General features: G+C 41.0%; 1 protein-coding gene across 1 annotated transcript in view; it reads right to left on the bottom strand.

Annotated features, from left to right (window-relative positions):
* Positions 1-19,812, bottom strand: part of Mamdc2 (MAM domain containing 2) — a 153,875-nt gene that overhangs the window by 59,626 nt on the left and 74,437 nt on the right. Inside the window, exons 5-7 of the mRNA XM_015492912.2 lie at positions 17,893-18,030; positions 5,308-5,564; positions 39-132 (exon numbers count right to left, since the gene is read on the bottom strand). Of these exons, the coding sequence (XP_015348398.1) occupies positions 39-132; positions 5,308-5,564; positions 17,893-18,030 (489 nt within the window). The remainder of the gene's footprint in view (positions 1-38; positions 133-5,307; positions 5,565-17,892; positions 18,031-19,812) is intronic.

Raw genomic sequence — 19,812 nt, 5'->3', positions numbered from 1 at the left:
ATTCCAAATTGGGAAAAGAAGAAAAAGAGAACACTCACCTGTCTGATTTTGGCAGCGCACAGGAGAGAAAGAAATATCATCCAGGGCAACATATCCTCCTTTGGGACCATTGAAAGCAACCTCAAAGATAACCTGGGAAGGAAAATTATATGCTTTCACCTGTTACATATTTTCTGTTAAGCTGTTGGAAAATGATATGTAAATCAAACCAGGTCAAATTATAAGTACCTATGTAACCGAGTTCCCCCAAATAATTATTTAGACAGTACCCTACTCAACCTCAAAGTCTCTGTTAGGGAGGATGAAACTGCTAAAGCTTGTGCTATAGTTTGGATGTTTTTCCCCCTGAGTAATGCAAAACAAACAAACAAACAAACAAACAAAAAAACACAACAACAAAATACATGTATAAAGGCATAAATTGGCATGAACATAATTTATATACAGAGATATGAAAAATTGTGCCCTATATGTGTAATAAGAATTGTAATAGTTTCCACTGGTGTCATGTAGTTAAAAAATAAAAAAAAAAAATTTTAAAGTTGTATGTTGAAATCTAATACCCAATATGATGGAATTTGGTGATGGGACCTTTTGGGAGTTGATTAGGTCATGCAGGTGGAGGCCTCATGCATGGGATTAGTGCCCTTCTAACAGTCCCAAAGGAGCTCATTGCTTTTTCCATTATGTGAGGACAGGGCGAGAATGTGTGAACTATGAATCAGGAAACAGACCTTCACCAGACACCAGATCTGTCATTGGCTTGATCTTGGACTTCCCATAGGCTTCAGAAATATGAGAAATATTTCTGAAGTGGGGGCATGGTTCAGTGGTAGAGAACTTATCTAGCATGAGCAAAGTCCTGGGTTTGATCCTCAGAAACACACACACACAAATGCCAGTGTTTATAAGTTACTCAATCTATGGCCTTTTGTTATAGCAGCCCTTGTAGACTATGTCAGAAACCCTAAATTGGTATTCACTGGTGGATTTCCTTCTTCTGTTAATATCAGCTTAAGTGCTTACCTTATTTCTGATAGAATTCTAGAAGTCATTAGCACTGTAAACTTTGATTAAAGAAAAAAATAGGCTAAGTGAAGAAAGCAGGCCAGGTTCTCCCTTGCTGTCCAAAGGTAGCTAAGCCCTCCCAGTCTCTTTCCCTTCTCCCTACATGGAGTGCTAGATGAGGGCCTAGGCAAAGAAGTAGCAGTCAGAGAGGAGGACCCTGATCTCAGCATGGCCAGATGTGTTCCAATGGTTAGAAAACACCTGGGTCAATGAGTGCAATCCCTTCTGTTTCACTTTTTACCTGCCACAACTCTGATCTCAATCAACTTTCTGCCCGTGACCATGGGGATCAGGTGTGGTCAACACAGCCTTTGCCTGTATGGGGAAAACTACCCAGGTGCACACCCAGTTTCACTGTATGAGTTTAGAGCATGAGAAGACCCAGTGTGGAGCAGGTCTTAAAACTTAAACACCTATAAGCACTAGGCAGGCAGGGTATGCACAACAAGTGGGCTTGCTGTGGTGTAGACTCTTGAGAAAAGAAGAAGGTAAGCCCTTCTACAGGGGGCACTACCACTCAGCTTCATCAGTTGCTGGCCTATGGGAATGTTATGGCTGCTATGGGCTGAATTTGGTCCCCCAGCCAATTCACATGTTGAAGTCCTAACCCCATCACATTACTATGTTACCTTATTTGGGAATAAGGTCATTGCAAATGCAATTAGTTAAGATGAGGTCATACTAGAGTAGGGAGGGCCTTTCATCCAAATGACTGGCATTCTTATAAAAAAAAAAAAAACAGGAAATATGGAGCTTGGAGCAGAGGTACACACCTGTAATCCCAACAGCTCGGGAGGCTGAGGCAGGAGGATCATGAGTTCAAAGCCAGCCTCAGCAAAAGTGAGGCACTAAGCAACTCAGTGAGACCCTGTCTCTAAAACACAAAATAGGGCTGGGGATGTGGCTCAGTGGTCGAGTACCCCTGAGTTAAATCCCTGGTACGTCCACATACAAACAAAACAAAACAAAATAAAACAAAACAAAAAACCCCTGGGAAATACGGATGTGGAAGGAGACATACACAAAAAGAAAATGCCATGTGAAGATGAAGCAGAGACTTGTAAACCTAAGTATGCCAGCAAACCACCAAGGAAGAAGCAGGGAACAGATTCTCTTAGGGTCCTCAGAAGGAAAGTTCTGCTGACCCCTTGATAATGGACTTTAGGCCTCAAGGACTGTGAGACACTACATTTCTGTTTTGTAGGCACCCATTTTTGAGTGACCTCATTGTGGTAGTTCTAGCAAAAAATACAAGTCTAATGTCTCTGTGGCCAACAAATTATCAAAGGGACTTGAACCTTTAGGTTTTATTTGTAATTTTTGAATTTTTGAATGCTGACAATTAATTAAAAGTGAAAACAATCAAGCCAAAATCACGACACCAAAAAGACAAAGACAACAAAAAACCACTCTAGCATCCAGAAAAATAACTATGAGCTAAATTTGACCGATAGACTTTTAGTTTGTAGTCTCTTCTGCAAGAGAATAGTGCCTTGGAGGCAGAGAGACTAGAGTTCAAATCTTATTTTATCACTTACTAGTTAGGCAACTTAGATACATCAGTAAATCTCTCAAGGTCATGCTTTTCTCATTTGTTAAAACAGGCAAAATAACATCTCCCTTGAGGAACTGTGGGGTAGATTAAATGAGATAATGTATATAAAGATTAATCCTAATACAGCGTCAGGTATGTAAGAAGCTCTGAACTATTTTGTATCTTTTCCTTCAGCTTAACTCCCTCTTGAACTTATATTCAATTCCAAGTTCAATTAGCTACTACACTAATGGGCCTGAATAGGTCCTTTCTTTCTTTCAGGACTCTGTTTCTTCATTTTTGCAAAAAGGAAATTGGATTAGATGGTTTGTAAGGTCCCTTTCAGCTTAATCACAATAGTCCTAGAGGGACCTGGTATCCAGACTCTTCAAAATCTATGGGGAGCCCTGTAAGCTTCTCTTGACCAGAGAAAAGGGTTATAAATGAAGGAACAAATGAATGAAGAAACAGATGAATGAAAGAATATATGAGAGAGGCAAATTAAGTATACAAATTGACCCAGATCCATGACATTGAGCTTTCAATGCACTGACTGGTAAAGCAAACAAATTGTTCACATTGAGTAGGTAGATTAAGGATAATGTTTCTGATGAGGATATGCTAATCACAGTCCACATGCCAATGTGTTTTTTCTTGTTCTGAAAATTTCCAATGTTTGTTTTCCTTTTTTAAAATTTATTTGAGAATATGGTGACATTAAATTCTCTGATTTCTGTTGGACAAGTTTCTTTTCTTGGCAACTAGCAAGAGCAAATAATACCAGTGAATAGGTTCAGATCAGTGGAACAAAACCACATTCATGTGGACTCTAAGATGTGTTTAAATTTAGTAGTGTTGGGCATTGTAACTTCTCAAGTATTGATTTAAAAAATTTCAGCAACATTTCATTCATACAAACGTTATCTGAGCAGAGTTCATGGTCAGAGGAGAGGAGATGGTAAAGAAAAGACTGTGAGGATGTATGAGTGAGTGAGTGTGTGTGTGCCATGTGTGTGTGACTCACTTGACTTTAATAGAAGGGAAATGTTCTGAAGCAGTACATGCATTTCTTTTCCTCCTTGAAACCCAAACACATAGAAAACTTTCCACTGGGCTGCAAGAGCAAATTGGTCAGACTTTGGGTTAGGAAATAGCCCACAAGCTACCAAAAAAAAAAAAAAAGCAAGAAAAAGAAAAGAAAGAAAACAACAAATCCACCATGTCCTCTTTGGGGCCATTCGGGGGTGGGGAGAAGAGGAAGATAAGAAGGGGGTGGGAGAGTGTCAGGCATGCCGTCAGTAGATGGATCACATCAGAAACCAAGACCCAATCCCAGCATTCTCTGCAGCCCTACAGCAGGCTAGCAGATGGCACCACTGAAAAGCAGCCAGAAGAATAATCTAGTTCTTTTGCACTTTAAAGGAAACCAAGGAAGACATTACAGAAGCATAAAGTGAGAAGTGGGGGGTATTAAAAACTTGTGGTACCTGAGACTCCACTTATAGCTCCAGGTCCTTAGAGCATATTTTTCATGTATAGCAACCACAGTGCTATCTGATCCTCCAGGTCCCATGGGTCCTCAGACAGAGCTGAGCCTCCTCCTACAGCTGTGGGTCAGATTTTAGTCTAGGAAATTTCCTAAGCTCTCTGGCATTCACCAGCTGTGTGATCTAAAAAATGATGTCAACTTTCTTGGACACTCTGTTTCTCCTTTTTCATCTGTAAATATGGGGATAATTTTACCATTTTATTGGATAATAGTCTTGAAAGTACTTAAAAGTTTTCAAACATATACATGGATATATATACTAATATATATGCTTAGAGAAAGGTCTACAAGGATAAACACCAAAATGTTAGTGTTCTTCATTTTTGTGGGATTGGCCTGGGGCATTTTAACTTACTTTGCTTCTTTGAATTTTGTAATTCTTCCGCATTGCACATTTATCATTTATATAACCGTAAAAACAGTTGTAAGATAAATGCATCAAGATTTGTTTCAAATTAGGGCTTTAGTGTTAAGGTCTGTAAACAAGTCTGGATGGCGCCTGGCATTTTGCCAGAGGGAGTGGTTTGTGAAGTAAAGCCAGGGAGCCATTAAGTGTGGAGATTCCTTATTGGTTGACTGCTGTATCTAGTTTATGTTAATTAAGATAAGGTGTGTGGAATGTATAAATACCCCTCCTGTCCTACAATAAACAGCTCCCTCTCATGCTGTATCAATGTACACAAGTTGCTCGTCACCCCCCGGTTATTTTGCTGCAGCCGGACTGCGGCACTTTAGTAGTAACTTTATTTTTGATTTTTATGACATTATTTATGCTGCAAAGAAAGGATTTAAGTCAGTTTTTTTTCTAGAAAGACAAGTCTCTTAGTAAAGGGAAACCTTCAAAACTGCTTTGGGGAATGGAATTCCCCAAAGATGGAACTGGTTGCTGTTGCTTATTTCCATCTTAGAACTTTCCATGGTCATAATGCAAGGTTCAGAGGGAACACATGCCTAGGAAATCTAGTCGGTAGACCTCAACCCTCACTTTTGATTGTCAGTGCAAAATAAAAACTTTAAATAGAAATTCAATGCATGCCCACCTTAAAAGAAAGATTGAGATGCAGCAGGAAAAGAAGACTGACAGGTGTTGTGTGTGGACCTCCCTGCCAGTGTGTGGGTGGATCCCCAAAGCAACACCTGCTCAGGGCACACTTACCTCCATGGGGTAAGGAGCGCTGAACTCGACCTCTGCAAGGTTCCAGTCTGCATTCCCTGGATTGTCCACTTTCCAGATCTCCTCATACAGGCCGGCCACATCCCGAGTGTAAAGGGAAAAGAAGTTGTCATTCCCCTGCTGGAGCTGGTAATAGAAGGACAGGCAGCCAGACATGGGGGCCGTGGTCATGGGGGAGATGAGCTGAGCCACCTCTTGGAAGTGCTTGACGTAAACTGAGTCCACGTACATGTAGTGGCCTGAAAAATCACATAGGGAACACAGGGTGAGAGCTGATGACAAAACGGTAGGATTCTGGGATTCACTTCAACATAATCCAGGGGAGTGGTGTGGTGGAGGGAGTGGAGGGGTCATAGATGAAAGCGGTCTGGCCATGAGTGGATAAATGTTGCAGCTGGGAGACAGGCACATGGCATTCATTGTTCTGTAAATACTGGATGAGAACCATTCTTTTTATTTCCCTTACTTTTTTCTTCCTTTTTATTCCCTGGGTGCTGGGAATTGAATCCAGGGCCTCTCTCATGCTAAATGAGTGCTCATCTATTGAGCTATATCCCCAGCCCAGCTTAACCTTACTCTCCTTACCCCACTGGAAAGTTTCCTTCTTTATTCACTTTTTTCCAATATTTTTTTTATTGGTGCATTGTAATTTTACATAATAGTGGTATTCATAATTTCATATTTGTACATGTACATAATTTGATTACCCTCACTTTTAATTGAAGTAATACACATATAGAAAGAAAAATATGTCATCTGCAAAGTGCTTGAATATTAACGATGAACACACCCATGTGGGAAGAAACAGAACAATGCCTCAGAAGTCACAGCCTCCCAAGCCTTCTTTGAGTTATAAAGACTTTAACAGTATACAAAGCATACCATCTATTCTTAGAGGGCATAGAGGGACACACCTGGGCATCTTTACAATTTATACAAAATGCCATTGTGTGTTTTTTGAATGAAACTAAAACGGTATTCCAACTAGATGGCAATTTGTGTGTCATTAATGAACCATGTAGGCTAATCAGTACTGCAGGTAGGACTAGGATTTGGAAGTCTGATCTTTTGATAATATTCTCAGCAGAACCTGGTGATACCACCTGGCAGGTGCAGAGGCTGATCCTCACTAGAGGCCACAAACAAAAAAAAACCCTGTGTGGCAGAATGGGGAGAGCTTTGGTTCAGCATTGAAAAGAACTGAGTTTGACTCCTGTGTCATTTCTTATTAGCCCTGTGATCTTGAGGCAGTTTCTGAATTTGTCTGGGCTTCAATTTCCTGATCTGTAAAATGAGAATCAAATATAGTCATTCTTTGGTATTATGTAGGATTGGTTCTAACAGTCCCTAAGGATACTCAAATCTATGAATGTTCAAGTCCCTTAGAAAAAAAATGGAGTAGTATTTGCATATAACCTATACTCATCCTCCCTTACACTTGAAACCACCTCTCAATTGCTTATAATACTTAATGCAATGTAAATACCATGTAAATAGTTGTTATTGGGTATTGTTAACGGAATAATAGCAAGAAAAATTCTGTAAATGTTTAGTAAAGATGCAATTATTTTCCCTGAATATTTTTGGTCTTGGTTGAATTCATGAATTCACGAAACCCCTGGATAGAGAGAGCTGACTGTACTTCCCTCACAGGGTCAACAGGAATACATATGTAAATTACAATAGGAATACAATAAGATTACATTTGTAAAGTTGTTTAGCATTTGCACAGCACATTGTAATTGCCTGACATATTATAATGAAATAGTCTTGCCACTCATAGAACTACACTTGCCCAATAGTCTGTTTTTTATAAGGGTTGGCTGCTATTATTAACAATTCTGCATTAATTTATTGAAGCTATGACTGAGAAGTGGTATGTAATATAGCTTGGGCAGAATATTCTATTTATAAGCTCAGAACAATTACAACTTAATATCTTTAATCTAATAGGATTAATTAATCTAATAACATAGTGCCTGGTTAATAAGAATTCCTTTCCCTTGGCAAAAAAGGAATAAAAATATTAGGAACAATAGAGTATATGTAGTTCACACACTGGGTATTTACTTTGCATCTAGCACACTGCCCGGTGTGGAAAGCCCTCAACACATGGTTATTCAGAGCACAAACACAGTCTGAGAAAGGTTGTCACTCAACAAAGCAGAGGAAAGATGGGCAGATCCAAGCTCACTTTCTCCTCGTGGCAAACTGTTCAACCCCTGGCATAATCTCCCTTATGTAAATGTAATTTCTCTTATCATCTTGCCAAGCCATGCAACTGTGAATCAATAGAGATCACAAACTCAGATGCTCAGAGGAACCAGCCAGATTAAGTGTACTCCAGAAGTGGACTGAACCAGGGAGAAAATAGAAGCTGGTGAATTAGTTACCAGCATTGGAGATCATATTTCCTCAGCAACAAGAAACAGAAAAGCTTCTCTGGAAAAAATCAGATAACTGGATAGGGCTAGGCCCGTATTCTCAAGTAGCAATAATCAGATGTCAGTAAGGAGCCTGCCCCTTGCATGGACATGTGTTCTGATGCCTCTAGGCCTAGACTTTCTCACAGAAGCTCAAAATCCAGTTTTGTGTGGTAAACCAATCAAGTTTTAAATATGTTCCCTGTGTTTGCTAGGACTGGCAAAACAAAATACGGCAATACCGGGTGACTTAAACTAAGAAAACTTATTGTCTCACAGTCCTGGAGGCTGGAAGTTGGAGATCAGGGTGTCAGCAGGGTTGGTTGCATCTGAGGGAAGAATCTGTCCCAGGTCTCTCTCCTACTTCTGTGGTTTACTAATAATCTTTGGCATTCCTTGGCTTGTGACTCTCAGTCTTTGTCTTTACAAAGACTGTTCTCCCTGTCTGTGTATCTCCCCCTGTGTCCAAAGTTGTTCTTTTCCTAAGAACACTAGTCATATTGGACTAGGGCCTCACCCTTCTCCAGCATGACCTCATATTCTTTAATTACATATGCAATGACCCTATTTCCAAATAAAGTCATATTCGGAAGTATTGGGCATTTGGGGCAGCACAATTTACCCTACAACAAAACCTCCTACCATAATTTTTTAAACTTATGTGTACCAAATAAACATATCTTTAGACTGGACATGGCTACTGGAGTCCACTTGGCCACCTCTGGGGAGGAATTTTAAAGGAAGAATCAGAGTGCCAGACTAGGAGGAATCAATGAACCTCTGATATGGAAGGGAGGACACTCCTTCTTATCCCAAACTCAAATGATCTCTAAAGCAGTTCTGGAGGCCAGCTAGCCTCAACTGGAACATTTTAGTAATGGAGAATGCATGTTACCAACTAGCCTCTTTAATATGACTCCATTGCCTAAGATCTCATGTGATGATCAAGTGCAGAGGTGAGGTCTTCATTGCCTTTTTTGGGGGGTACTGGGGATTGAACTCAGGGGCACTTGACCATTAAGCCACATCCTCAGCCCTATTTTGTGTTTTATTTAGAGACAGGTTCTCACTGAATTGCTTAGTGCTTTGCTTTTGCTGAGTCTGGCTTTGAATTTGCGATCCTCCTGCCTCAGCCCCCTGAGCTGCTGGGATTACAGATGTGCATCACCGTGCCTGGCTTCCTTGCCTTTTGAATATGTTTACCAGTAAGACAGAATCCCTTTGCAAGATATGCCTCCAGGAGAACTGAGTGGAGGAGAATGAGCTATAAAAACTTTGTTTCCTTGATTCCTCATTGGGGTGGACATGAAAGTGGGCTATTGAATTTCCATCAAGAAAACTTTCTGTAGTGACATAATTGACTGTCAGTCTCCACTTGCCTCCCCTTTGGATCCACAACAGTGTTTGTACCAAGGCCCATCAGTCTGGGCTGCTCTCAGGCCACAAGGGGACTAAAGCAGAACCATCCCACCTTCCAGGGGCTTCTGAGAAACTTCTCGGCCTGGCCTCTCCTTTTTCTCAGGATTTGCATCTGGTGCTGAAGGTTTGCCAAAACCAGGACCACATTATGACTTTTTGGGGCCTGGACACTTTCTCTTCCTCCGTAACTATATTAAAAATTGTAGTCTGTGTTTGCATTGGTATAAAGATGAATGTAACCTAGGCTGGATTTGTTATTGTATTTGTGATCACCATGTTCATTTTCTGGTCTGGTTTTAAAATAATCAAAATTAAAACATTGTTGTGGACTCCTAAAATAGCATGGCTTCTAAGGCACCATGTCTACTGTGCCTAATGAGTATATACTGTCCCCAGCTATTCAGGCTCCTTTTCCCAAGTCTTTCACAGATATATTCTCTAATATGTCTCTTTACTTTTTTATCCCGGTTTAGTGTTTGCTTCTCAGAGGACCAAACTGATCCAGCCACGAAGAGAGAAATCATTCCGCCCAGGGTGAGGAGCATCCATCTCCAAAGATTCTAGAAGTTTTTCAATGAATCTGAAAAACTTCACAAATCTACTTGAAGCTATGCATTCTACTTTTGAAGTATGCTATAACTGTGCTGAGCAAGATACATTCCTCACCTCCAGCCCTTTTATAAATTCCTCTGCCTTGTAGCTAACAGATATCTGATAGTCTTTTTTAAACACAGTTATTCACCTGCTGTGTGGACAATATTTTATCCTGAATGTGCAGTTGAAGTGCCCCATTAACAACTCACACTCCTGATGTGAGGCCAAGTGAACCACAATCACATTTCTGATCTAAAAAGCATCCAGTAAACATAATGTGACCTGCCCAATGTGAGTCAGAGAGACTGCCGGGAATCAGCCCAAGACTGCTAACACCAAGTCTCACATGGAACCACTAGTCTAGACCACATTCTGTTGGCCTCCTTTCCTTTCCATCGTTCATATGTTGCTAGAGTTGGGTACTAATTACTGACAATCTGAATAACACTAATTTTCTCACTGGGAAGCACAAAGCTGCTCATCACCTCTGTTGAAAGGGTGAAGGGGATTCTCAAGGCACCATTCAGATATCTGCCCCAGGAGTCCAGGCTGGAGGGTCAGCAGTAGCCCTGGGAGTGTATCATCTGTACAATCTGCTCTGAGGGGAGCAGCCAGTGGTTGGGTGGGTGCAGATGGCATTTGTGCTTCTTTTGAAGGAGAATACAGAAGGCAGCCTGGAGTTCTTGGGAAATATTGTCCAGGGTATGGTGTTCTGGGAATTTTCCTTCTGAGGTCAATGAAGCTAAGGCTTGAGCTTCCAGAACCTCTAGGAGGCACAATTTTTGTAAGCTCAAGATTTGAGTTGGATGAAACTACTTTAGATATGAGACTGGAGTATATGGGCTTTAAGTTGACAAGATCCTATAATCAACCAAATTATTGTGGGATCCTGAGATGAGGGATCTTAAAGAATTAAAACCTTAAAAATGAAAGATTCTGGATAGGGGAACAATTGGGTTCCGAATAGGATTAAGAATCCAAAAGTTTATTGCTACTCCAAGGAAATCTGTGCTACATTTCAATAGTCAGATTGGAAGTCATTATATTATTTCCGGATTCTGGGTTATATACAAGAAGCCTGAAGTTTCTAGGGAAAAAACAACTTCAAATTTCAGCTAAAATATTACAGTTCTCAATATTGCCAGGCAAAGCCCAGGTCCCCTTGGGATTCGGACTGAGTGATGATACATGTACAATCGCTTCTGAAGAGGACTTTCCTTCCTCTCTTGCAACAGGCCTCTGGATTAGCTAAACTTTTCAAGTGGAACCAGCAGCTGCTTGTAGTCAGCCATTTTCTCTTGAATTAGAAAAAGAACTTTGAGGGCAGTTCCTAAACATTTAATTTCAAACAGCGTGGCTCACCAGTATTCCCTAAAGATTGCCCGTGGTTTGGCCATGATGCCAAAGGCATCCGTTAACTCAGCTGTGATTTGGTTCTGTTGGCCACATTTGTACTCCAGTTGCTTTGTCTGTTTCACGGTCACTTGCTGTCTGGACAAGCCACCTCCCTGATGAGGGAGACAACTTGGTTTGAAGAAACACATGCCAGATAGAAATATGCACTGGTCTGCCACCATGGTGAGCAGACAGCACCCAAAGACATGCCTATTTTCCTGCTCCATAAATCCAACAGTTATTTATGTTCATGACTCTTTAGTTTGATGGGTTTGGGAAATTTTTACTATCATAGAGTTGGACTGTAGTCCTTTCCACACAGATTTCAAGGATCACATAAATGTAAAGTAAGAGGAACTTCTGGTCTCTATTAAGACCTCTGGCTGAGAACGATGGAAGAGACAAACCTCTATTTTCTAAAGAGGGGTGACAGACCATCAATATGCTAAGTGGCAGCACCTGGTACTAAGACTACCCTACCAATTTTAACCCGTCTCTCCCTTCCAACCTGTATATATGAGAAGTGAAAAGATGGATCAGAGAGATTGGGGATGGGGTTTCTTTGAAAAGAGTTGTCACATAGTTGACTTGCTCTGCTTCACTTTGATCTTTCAAGGGAGAAGAAGGGACTAGCTTTCCCTTTCTTACCCTGATGCAGGGAGGAAGCTTAAGGGAACCAGTCACAGATGGGGTGAAGGAGGGATACTGTCACCTAGCCTCATCCTTTCCTGTATGTGCAGAATTTCCTAGCCTCTGCAGCTACTTTGGGCTTGAGATGAAGGTGATCAGAGCGCTTGAGAGAAGTCGATCAGTTAAAAACTGGAGTTCACAGTGTACAGAGACAAGTGTCTGACCCAGGATTGCACACAGCTAAAGGCAATAAGCTGACTGCAGGGACCTGTGGGGACAGAGTGAAGAGAAAGGATTTTTGTTGCCAATGAGCTCCACTTCTAGAATTTGATGGTGCAAAGATATTGCATTTTCCCTTTGCTTAAGTGGGCAAGTTAGAAGGTAGCTAGGCTAGAGTACCTTGGAAGGACTCTTATCAAGAAGACCGTCTGCCAGCATGGTAACTCCCATAGAAAGGGGCTGGTGGCCTGTCCCATCACTCACAGGAACTGAAGTGGATTCCTAGATGGCCTGCTAGAGAGTACATCATTGCCGTCTGGAAACTGTAAAGTGGGATTCTCATTGGCCATGGGAGAAGTGTCCAGAATTTGACCACCAGCAGTGTGAAGGGCCTTAACTCCAGATTAAATAGCACCAGGGAAGCAATACTTTTGTCTCTGACCCCTTCTTTCAGTTTTGTGCATTTTAAGTTTGACTGAATTTAATCCTTGAAAATGAGGCTTCCTGTGAATCTGTGAAAATGCCTAGAAACCATGGTAAGTCCTCCTGGGAGGGGGAGGGGCTCCAGCAGAGCCTACACCTAGGCAAGGCTGGGGAAGTGAGTAAAGCTGCTCCTCCCTGAGGGCTTATGCCACGACCCAAATTGATCAATGCACAGAGCGAACGAACAGGTCCTGTTAACATGTCTCTGGAGCTCAATCCAGACCAAAATGAGAAAAAAGTGTCCGGACTTATGGAGACATGATCCATCCTCTCATGGTCTCTGACAGAATAAAATAATTCTAGCCTTATTTTAGACCTTACCTTGTCTGACTCCTTTCAGAGTAACTCCCTGAGCAGACTTGATTTAAAAATTTCGGCAAAGAAATGAGTTTCCCTTATTATTTTTCTAGCATTTATCATCTTTTTGCTAAGACTTGTAGAAACAGTAATGATCTGAGCTGTCAATAGGTTACCTCCTGAAAGATTTTTTTTTTCACTTCATAAAATATTAACAAACAAAGAAACCCATGTGTGATGAATCAGAATTGAGTAAAGGAAAAAAAGAACCAGGATAAAATCTCATCCCCTCCAGTATTATGGAGAAGTCCCACTACAACTCTTACTGTGTATCTTATCTGGTTCTATCATTTGACAAGAACTTGGGGACATAGTATTCATTTAAAAATTGTGACTCACCTTTTGGGACAAACTGTTAAAAACACACAAGGCAAATGAAAGGAAACTCATATCTACAGTGTGTTTTGTAGATATTACATTCACTGTTCCCTTTCCTGCCACACAAAGACCGGTGTCCTGCTAGAAAGGCCTCCCTCAACCCCTCTGCAGTGCTGATGTCCCTGAGCAGGTGCCCAGCTCTCCTTGCCCCTGCTCTATTGCTCCAGTTTTTAACCTGAAGGTAAAAAGCATGAGCTGTTTCTAGTACATGAATGATCATGAGATGAGTTCATATAGAGCAAAATCTGCTGCTGCAGGCAGACATCTGAACCATTTAATCTTTACTTTGCCACCCAAATTGATAGAGCTCAGGGAAAATCAATATAACCAGGAGAAGGCAAATGAAATAAGAGAGGCCACCTCTATCCTTTTTGAGCATTGGAATATTTCTTTCTTTCTACTTTTTTTTTTTTAAAGAGTGATCTTGAGCCAATCTTTAAGTCACATGGCCATAGTTCTTCAAGTAAGAGTCTTTAGAATTTATATTTTTAGCCCCTATTCTGCCACTTCTCCATCCCACTCCCTTTATATATGTAATATGAGAAAAACTTACCTGGGAGTCCAGGTGTGTGTGTTTGTGTGTGTATGTGTGTGCGCGCACTTGTGTGCATGAGAGAGAGAGAGAGAGAGAGAGAGAGAGAGAGAGAGAGAGATGAGAGAGCTGTTTTCTAATGAATGGGAAAAATATCNTCTAGAAAGCCTTTCCTAAGCCCCCAAATTGAGGCAATCCTTTTTTTTTTTTGTCGTTGTTGTTCCGTCCCCCCCCCCCCCCCCCCGTGGGCCTATATCATTTATTTCATGCCTCTGTTAGTCACATGTTACTGTGTATGTTTATCTAGCATTTTGATATTCAAGGAATTTAAGAAATGCTATAGCATACATTAGCACAGAATACATGAAAGGCACAAGACATCCTGAAATAAAGAAAACTGTTTAGCTGTTTTAAACTTAGAATTTCCCCAGTTTATCTGACCATATATTGTCCTTCTTCCTTCATATAAAGATTAGTATCCACAAAAACTGGTATTCTGAGGAAGAGCATTTTAGAAAAGTTGGTTTCCATATTTCTTTGAGGTTGGTGACTATTTTCACATCACCAAAGTATGCAAGAATGCCTGAAATATATAAACTGAATTATCAATAAAGAAGCCTCTTTCTGATGTCCAGGCTCTGCTTGGCCTGACTATGCAATTCTGTGTGCAGCAGAAAGGGCAATGGGAGCTCTCTTTAGGCTTCTTCCCTTCAGCCCTAGGATCAGCTGCTTCTTTTCCCCTCAAAATTGACATTAGGGGACTGAGCAATGCCAGTAGGCAAAGTCACCTGCTTTTGGGAGGTGCTTTAAAATAGCCAAGGAGGAAAAGATGGGAAAATGAAGAGGGGGAGGAGGAATGGAGAGAGGAAGCAAGAGATGGAGATAGAGGCAAGTTCGGTGGAGGGGTGACAGTCCCCTATCAGCAAGTCTTTGTGCTCCTCAGGGATGAGAATGCCACTATGCTTTCTGATCAAGATATTAGATATCTTGATATCCTCTTTTTCTCACCCCTTACTCCCTTTAGTTCTTTTTTTTTTTTTTTCCTAATGTCAAGTGCAATGTGCTTATAGGTATTCAGGAGAGATGGAATACATTTTTGAAATAGATCTCAGTGGGTGGTGAATTTGGGGATTTTGATGTATATAGCATTAGGCAAAGAGGAAAGAGTAAAATTCTAGAACTCAAAAGCATCTTGGAGAACACTGAATTCAACTGCCTCATTTGCAAACAGGCTGTTGGAGACTAAGAAGTCAAGGGATTGCTCAAGGTCATACAGTGCTCTAACGACTAGGCCTGGAGCACAAGCACTCTGACTCCCAGCCTAGTGTGCTTTCCGTAACCCTCATTGACACAAATATGACCAGAATGTTCTGTGGCCAGAAAATAAGCACCAGGACTATTAAATTCTTTAAAGGATGGATTGTATTCAGGTCATAGAGTCAAATGGATGATTTGACACTAGACAGTTGGTCTGTTGTTTCTCCAAAGAAATATATATTTATTCTGAGCTGGGAGAAGGATTGAGGATTAAAAAATGGTGCATTGAATAAGTAATCACTAAGCCAAGGCATTGGTCACCCAGAGGGTTTGACTTAGGACCTAATCTTTAAGTAATTTGTGAAAGGTCTTGAACATGTCCCTGTTATTTGAAATTGCACTTTTGTGTAGCTGTGATAACAAAATGAAAAATGATTCCAATCTTAATCTACTCGTTTTTCAAGATCCTTTCTACTCCTTGTACTAGATTATTCAGATATGACAGAAAAACAATATCGAAACAGGGCTATTTCCATACATGAAGAAAAAGTCATCTGAAAAAGAAAAGCTTTTTCAAAACTGTGAGAAATGTTAGTTGCTTTTTTCCTTTAGACACAGGTTTAAAGGAATGGCATTTTGCTACGTTGAGTTAACCCAATCATCCATGCAGATTTGTGGACCACTCTGCCATGACAGATTTTCCTTTTACAGATTATCCTTTACGCAGAACACTCATTTACATCCTGGCAAGGGCATAGACAGAGATGAGCTGTGTGTCTTTAGGGCCAAAGTATGGACTACACATAGGAAAACCCAATCTTTTGTCATTGTTTCAAAAGTGCTAAATGTTATTTTTAAAAGTAAGAAGTAAAACGTTTTTCCTTTTATCTCAGTGCCTTACATAAGTGAGCCTAGCTATATCTAAAGAAACAGTTTCTGGGGCACTCTTTTGAAATCTTGTTCTGGGTGTTTGTCCTCTGCCTTCTGAGACACCCTCCTTCAGGTTGATCTACCTAAATATACCTAAAAATAGGGAGGGATCTCTCCCCTGTTCACAGACCTCCAATTGTCAATAGAATGAAGGTGAAATCCCCTTCCTGGCATTCAAGGCCTTTTAGAATTGGCCCCTACACTGCTTTCTCAGTCTTGTCTTTCTCCCGTTTATTCCTTGTAGTTGACATTACCGTTGTTGCTCCTGCAAGCTCGTCTCTGCCTGTCAAAATCACACCCACCCTTCAAATGCAGTTTACTTCCTTATCATGACTTAGATGCCATCCAAGCAGTGAGGGATTTATCTCTGTATTCTAGCACCTCTCTTTTTTTGGTGCGGGGGAGAGGACCACTCTTACAGCACTGGACATACAACCTGGCGTGACCATTCATTTGTGGTAGAACTCTCTTTCTCTTTCTTGAATGCATATTCCTGGCAGCTGGGAAGATGCCTGGAAAACCATCATTTTGTCATTTTCCTTATAGTACTAATAGTAAAGGTAAAATAGATGAAAATCCAGATCTAAAGTCGGGGTTGTCTTAAACAGACAATCCCCATAAGACTCCAGTATTTTTACATGGTTACTTACAAGTATTTGTTGTAAGAAGCCTAGATGTTGGGGGTGAGAGAAGGAAACTTGTTAAATAAAGCTACAAAGTAGATATTGGTCAGTTTTTAAAATCAGCCCATATAGTGTTTTTTTTTTTAAAGAAAATATTCACCAATTTTTAAAAATTTGAGAAATCTCACATAAAAATCCTTTCTTCCCGATGTCTTGAAAAATAAAAGGATCTGGCAACCTGGGCTTGCATCCTCTTTGCTCTTTAGTCCTCACCCGGCCCACACATCACTTATTATTATATCTTCCTGGATACTGAATCTGAAACTCTAGATATAAAGAAGGACTTAGAATGAAAGCAAAGAGAATAATAAGGTCAAAATGAAGATTGTCCAGAGTCAAGGTAAGCTGCAGCATGGGCACCTTAGAAAAGAAGTTGGACACATGCTTAAAAATATTCAGATGAAAAAAGGAAATTCAGATTTAAAAAAAAAAGGAAAAAAAAGATAAAAGAACAAACACAGATGAAAAGATTCTACAGTGACTGAGAGAAAACAGAAAGGACCATAAAAATTTGTCATGTCTTCAGGCCTGGGCACATGCTGTTGTCATGAGCAATTTATTGGGGAGTGAATAGATCACCTCAGTATTCAGATAGAAAATGCCACTGTTCACAGCAGAACCAAAATTCCTGTTCTTGCTTTGGTTGAAAAGCCAACCACCAGAATCTTCTCACTTTTTTGGAGAAGACCTTAGAGTTGAGGATGGAAATTTCTGGCAACTGAAGGGAAACTTAAACTCTTCCAAGGTTTACCAGGGTCCAGGGGAGAGCAGTGATAACCCACAAAAATAAACCCTTGTCCTGATCCAGTCCTCTGATGATAATCTCAGCTTACTTAGCCACCAGGGGGCCCTGTTGCACACCACATTCAGCATTAATCACCAGTATTGGCTCACCTCACTGTCATTTGGGAAGTTCTTTCATCCTTCTGTCTATTTTTAGTGAAAAGGAACCTGGGATTATTTCAACCTTGTCTTTAAAAACAAGGACTATTAAAGCAACAAATAGATAAGAAAATAAAACATAATGGGAAATGTGGAAAATCGGCAAGACCAGGTCGACTGGGGGGGGGGGGGGGCTTTTTCTTGGTTGTGGAGCCCATGCCTACAGATGGTCTCTATCTAACTCTGTATTCTACCCTACTCTTCCATCAGGGCCCCCAGTACCTAGTCTGCTGATAGAAGCCAGAGTCAGGTCAATGCAGCGGGTGGGAAGAGATGGCAGAAAAGTTCGCCCAGGGGAAAAGGACTCCATATTTCTCCTGCTCACCCAGTTCATTCTTGAAGGTGTGATCCTGTGGGAGAATGGAGTGGGAGTTCCGAATAGTTCCTCCTCCAACAAACCAGTTCACATTGGGATTCCAGCGGTTCACAAAGCCACAGAGATGATTTTCTTCAAAGTCACACTCTGGTCAAAGAGAAATAAAAACGTGTGTCATGAACACATAGTCATACTTGGGCATGCCCATACTGCAGAGTTGGCCTGATACATTCCTCTGCTCCCTGGAACATTTGTACCAGGACTCCATGACAATATTAGCCAAGAAGCAAGAACTTACAGTGAATGAAGACTCTAACTCATCCCTGCCACTTTGAATTGTGGACCTTCCATTTACTAGCTAGGGGGTTTGCTGAATGACCTCTCTTAGCCTGTTTCTCCACATGTGAACTGGGGAAAATGTTCCCACCACATAGGCTTGTTGTAAGTGTGGCCAGTGCTGGGCATAAGCTGGCCATTTTTGTCAGTCATCTCTGTTAATTAAATAAAATAATTAATTCATTGGCCCCAGGGTTTGAACCTAGGACCCTTCAGCATGTACTCTACCACTGGGTCCACCCCTAGCTGCAGTCATATCTATTTTAATGAATATTTAGGGTTCTGCTCTCAGCTCCAGAAATTTTGTTCATCACCCTTTCTGAATCTGGTGGCCTAGCCCTCTATCCCGTTCTCTACTGATGGTGAACAAAATGCCCAGAACTGAGGGGCATGTTTCCTAGATGCTAAAATCCCCTGTTTTTCTTATTACTAAGAACACAGTCAGGATAGGCAGGGCAGGCATATTCTAGGTTCTAGGCCCCTTCTGCAGCTCCTGAGTGGAGAAGAGAAAGAAAATAAAGAGCTCCCTTTAAGTAGCATTCATATGTTTACTATAAATTGTTTCCAATGGACAGACTCCTCCAGTGGGGACAAGAAATTCATAGACAAGTGCCTCTATATGCCCTAATAATCCTGCAATTAAAAATATGAAGCATGATTGTGTTGGCCAACCCCCACGGCCCACCTGCCCTTCTCCACCTGCTCTACTCTGCAGAGGCTGACCTATCTGGACTATATCAATGGGTTCCCATGCTTCCAGGCTTCCAGTTGGATTTGTCTAGTGGAGGATGGAAGGAGCATGACATCAGTGGTTTAGTCTCCTGGCTTTGTCCCTGCCAGGTGGCCATGATCCCTTTACTGAGGGCACAGCCATTGTCTAGTAGCCCTCACCATACAGCTTTTGTCTCCATGTTCTTGTTATTTCTTCTCCATTGCCCCCACAGACCTAAATAGGAAAGCAGCCCCTGAGCTACCCAAGTTACTAGTCCCAGGTCAAAGAGTGATCTTTCCTGGTTTCATTTACTATTCACACATTAGGGTCTCTTTGATGAACTCTCCTGATGAGGTTGAGTGTTCCCTCTGTTTCAACTTTCCTGCATGGATCTTAGCTCATGTAGTTGTAAATGTGTTTTTACATTAGCAAACATTTAAAAATTTTAAGATTTATTTTCAACTTTTCCATGGCACAGTCTGCTAACCAATGCCCAACAGCCAGTGCCAAAGGCTACCATAGAAAACAATAAAAAGCAAACTATCCCTCTGTACCAAGTGCTATCCTAAGCATTTTATATGAATTAACTTAATCCCAGAACAGGTCCATGAAGTAAACACTATTATTAATCTCATTTTACAGATGAGGAGCCAAGAGAAGAGGTACAAAGAGAGTGACATAAAGTTTAATGAGATAAAATAGTGTCATCTCTTGTGTTTAAAAAAAAACCAGGAGGCCACCAAATCATTTGAAGAAAAGCAACATACATTTCTTCTTGAGTGCCTAGCACTACACCAATGGCCTCACATTCATGATCTCATTTTTATCCCCATTTTACCAGTGATAAAAACAGAGGCTGAGGGTGCATTGAGTTGGAAAAA

Source organism: Marmota marmota, unplaced genomic scaffold (assembly GCF_001458135.2).
Source record: "Marmota marmota marmota unplaced genomic scaffold, marMar, whole genome shotgun sequence".
NCBI classification, from domain to species: Eukaryota; Metazoa; Chordata; class Mammalia; order Rodentia; family Sciuridae; genus Marmota; species Marmota marmota.
The sequence above is the reverse complement of the archived record's forward strand: the minus strand, read 5'-3'. Positions and strand labels throughout refer to the sequence as shown.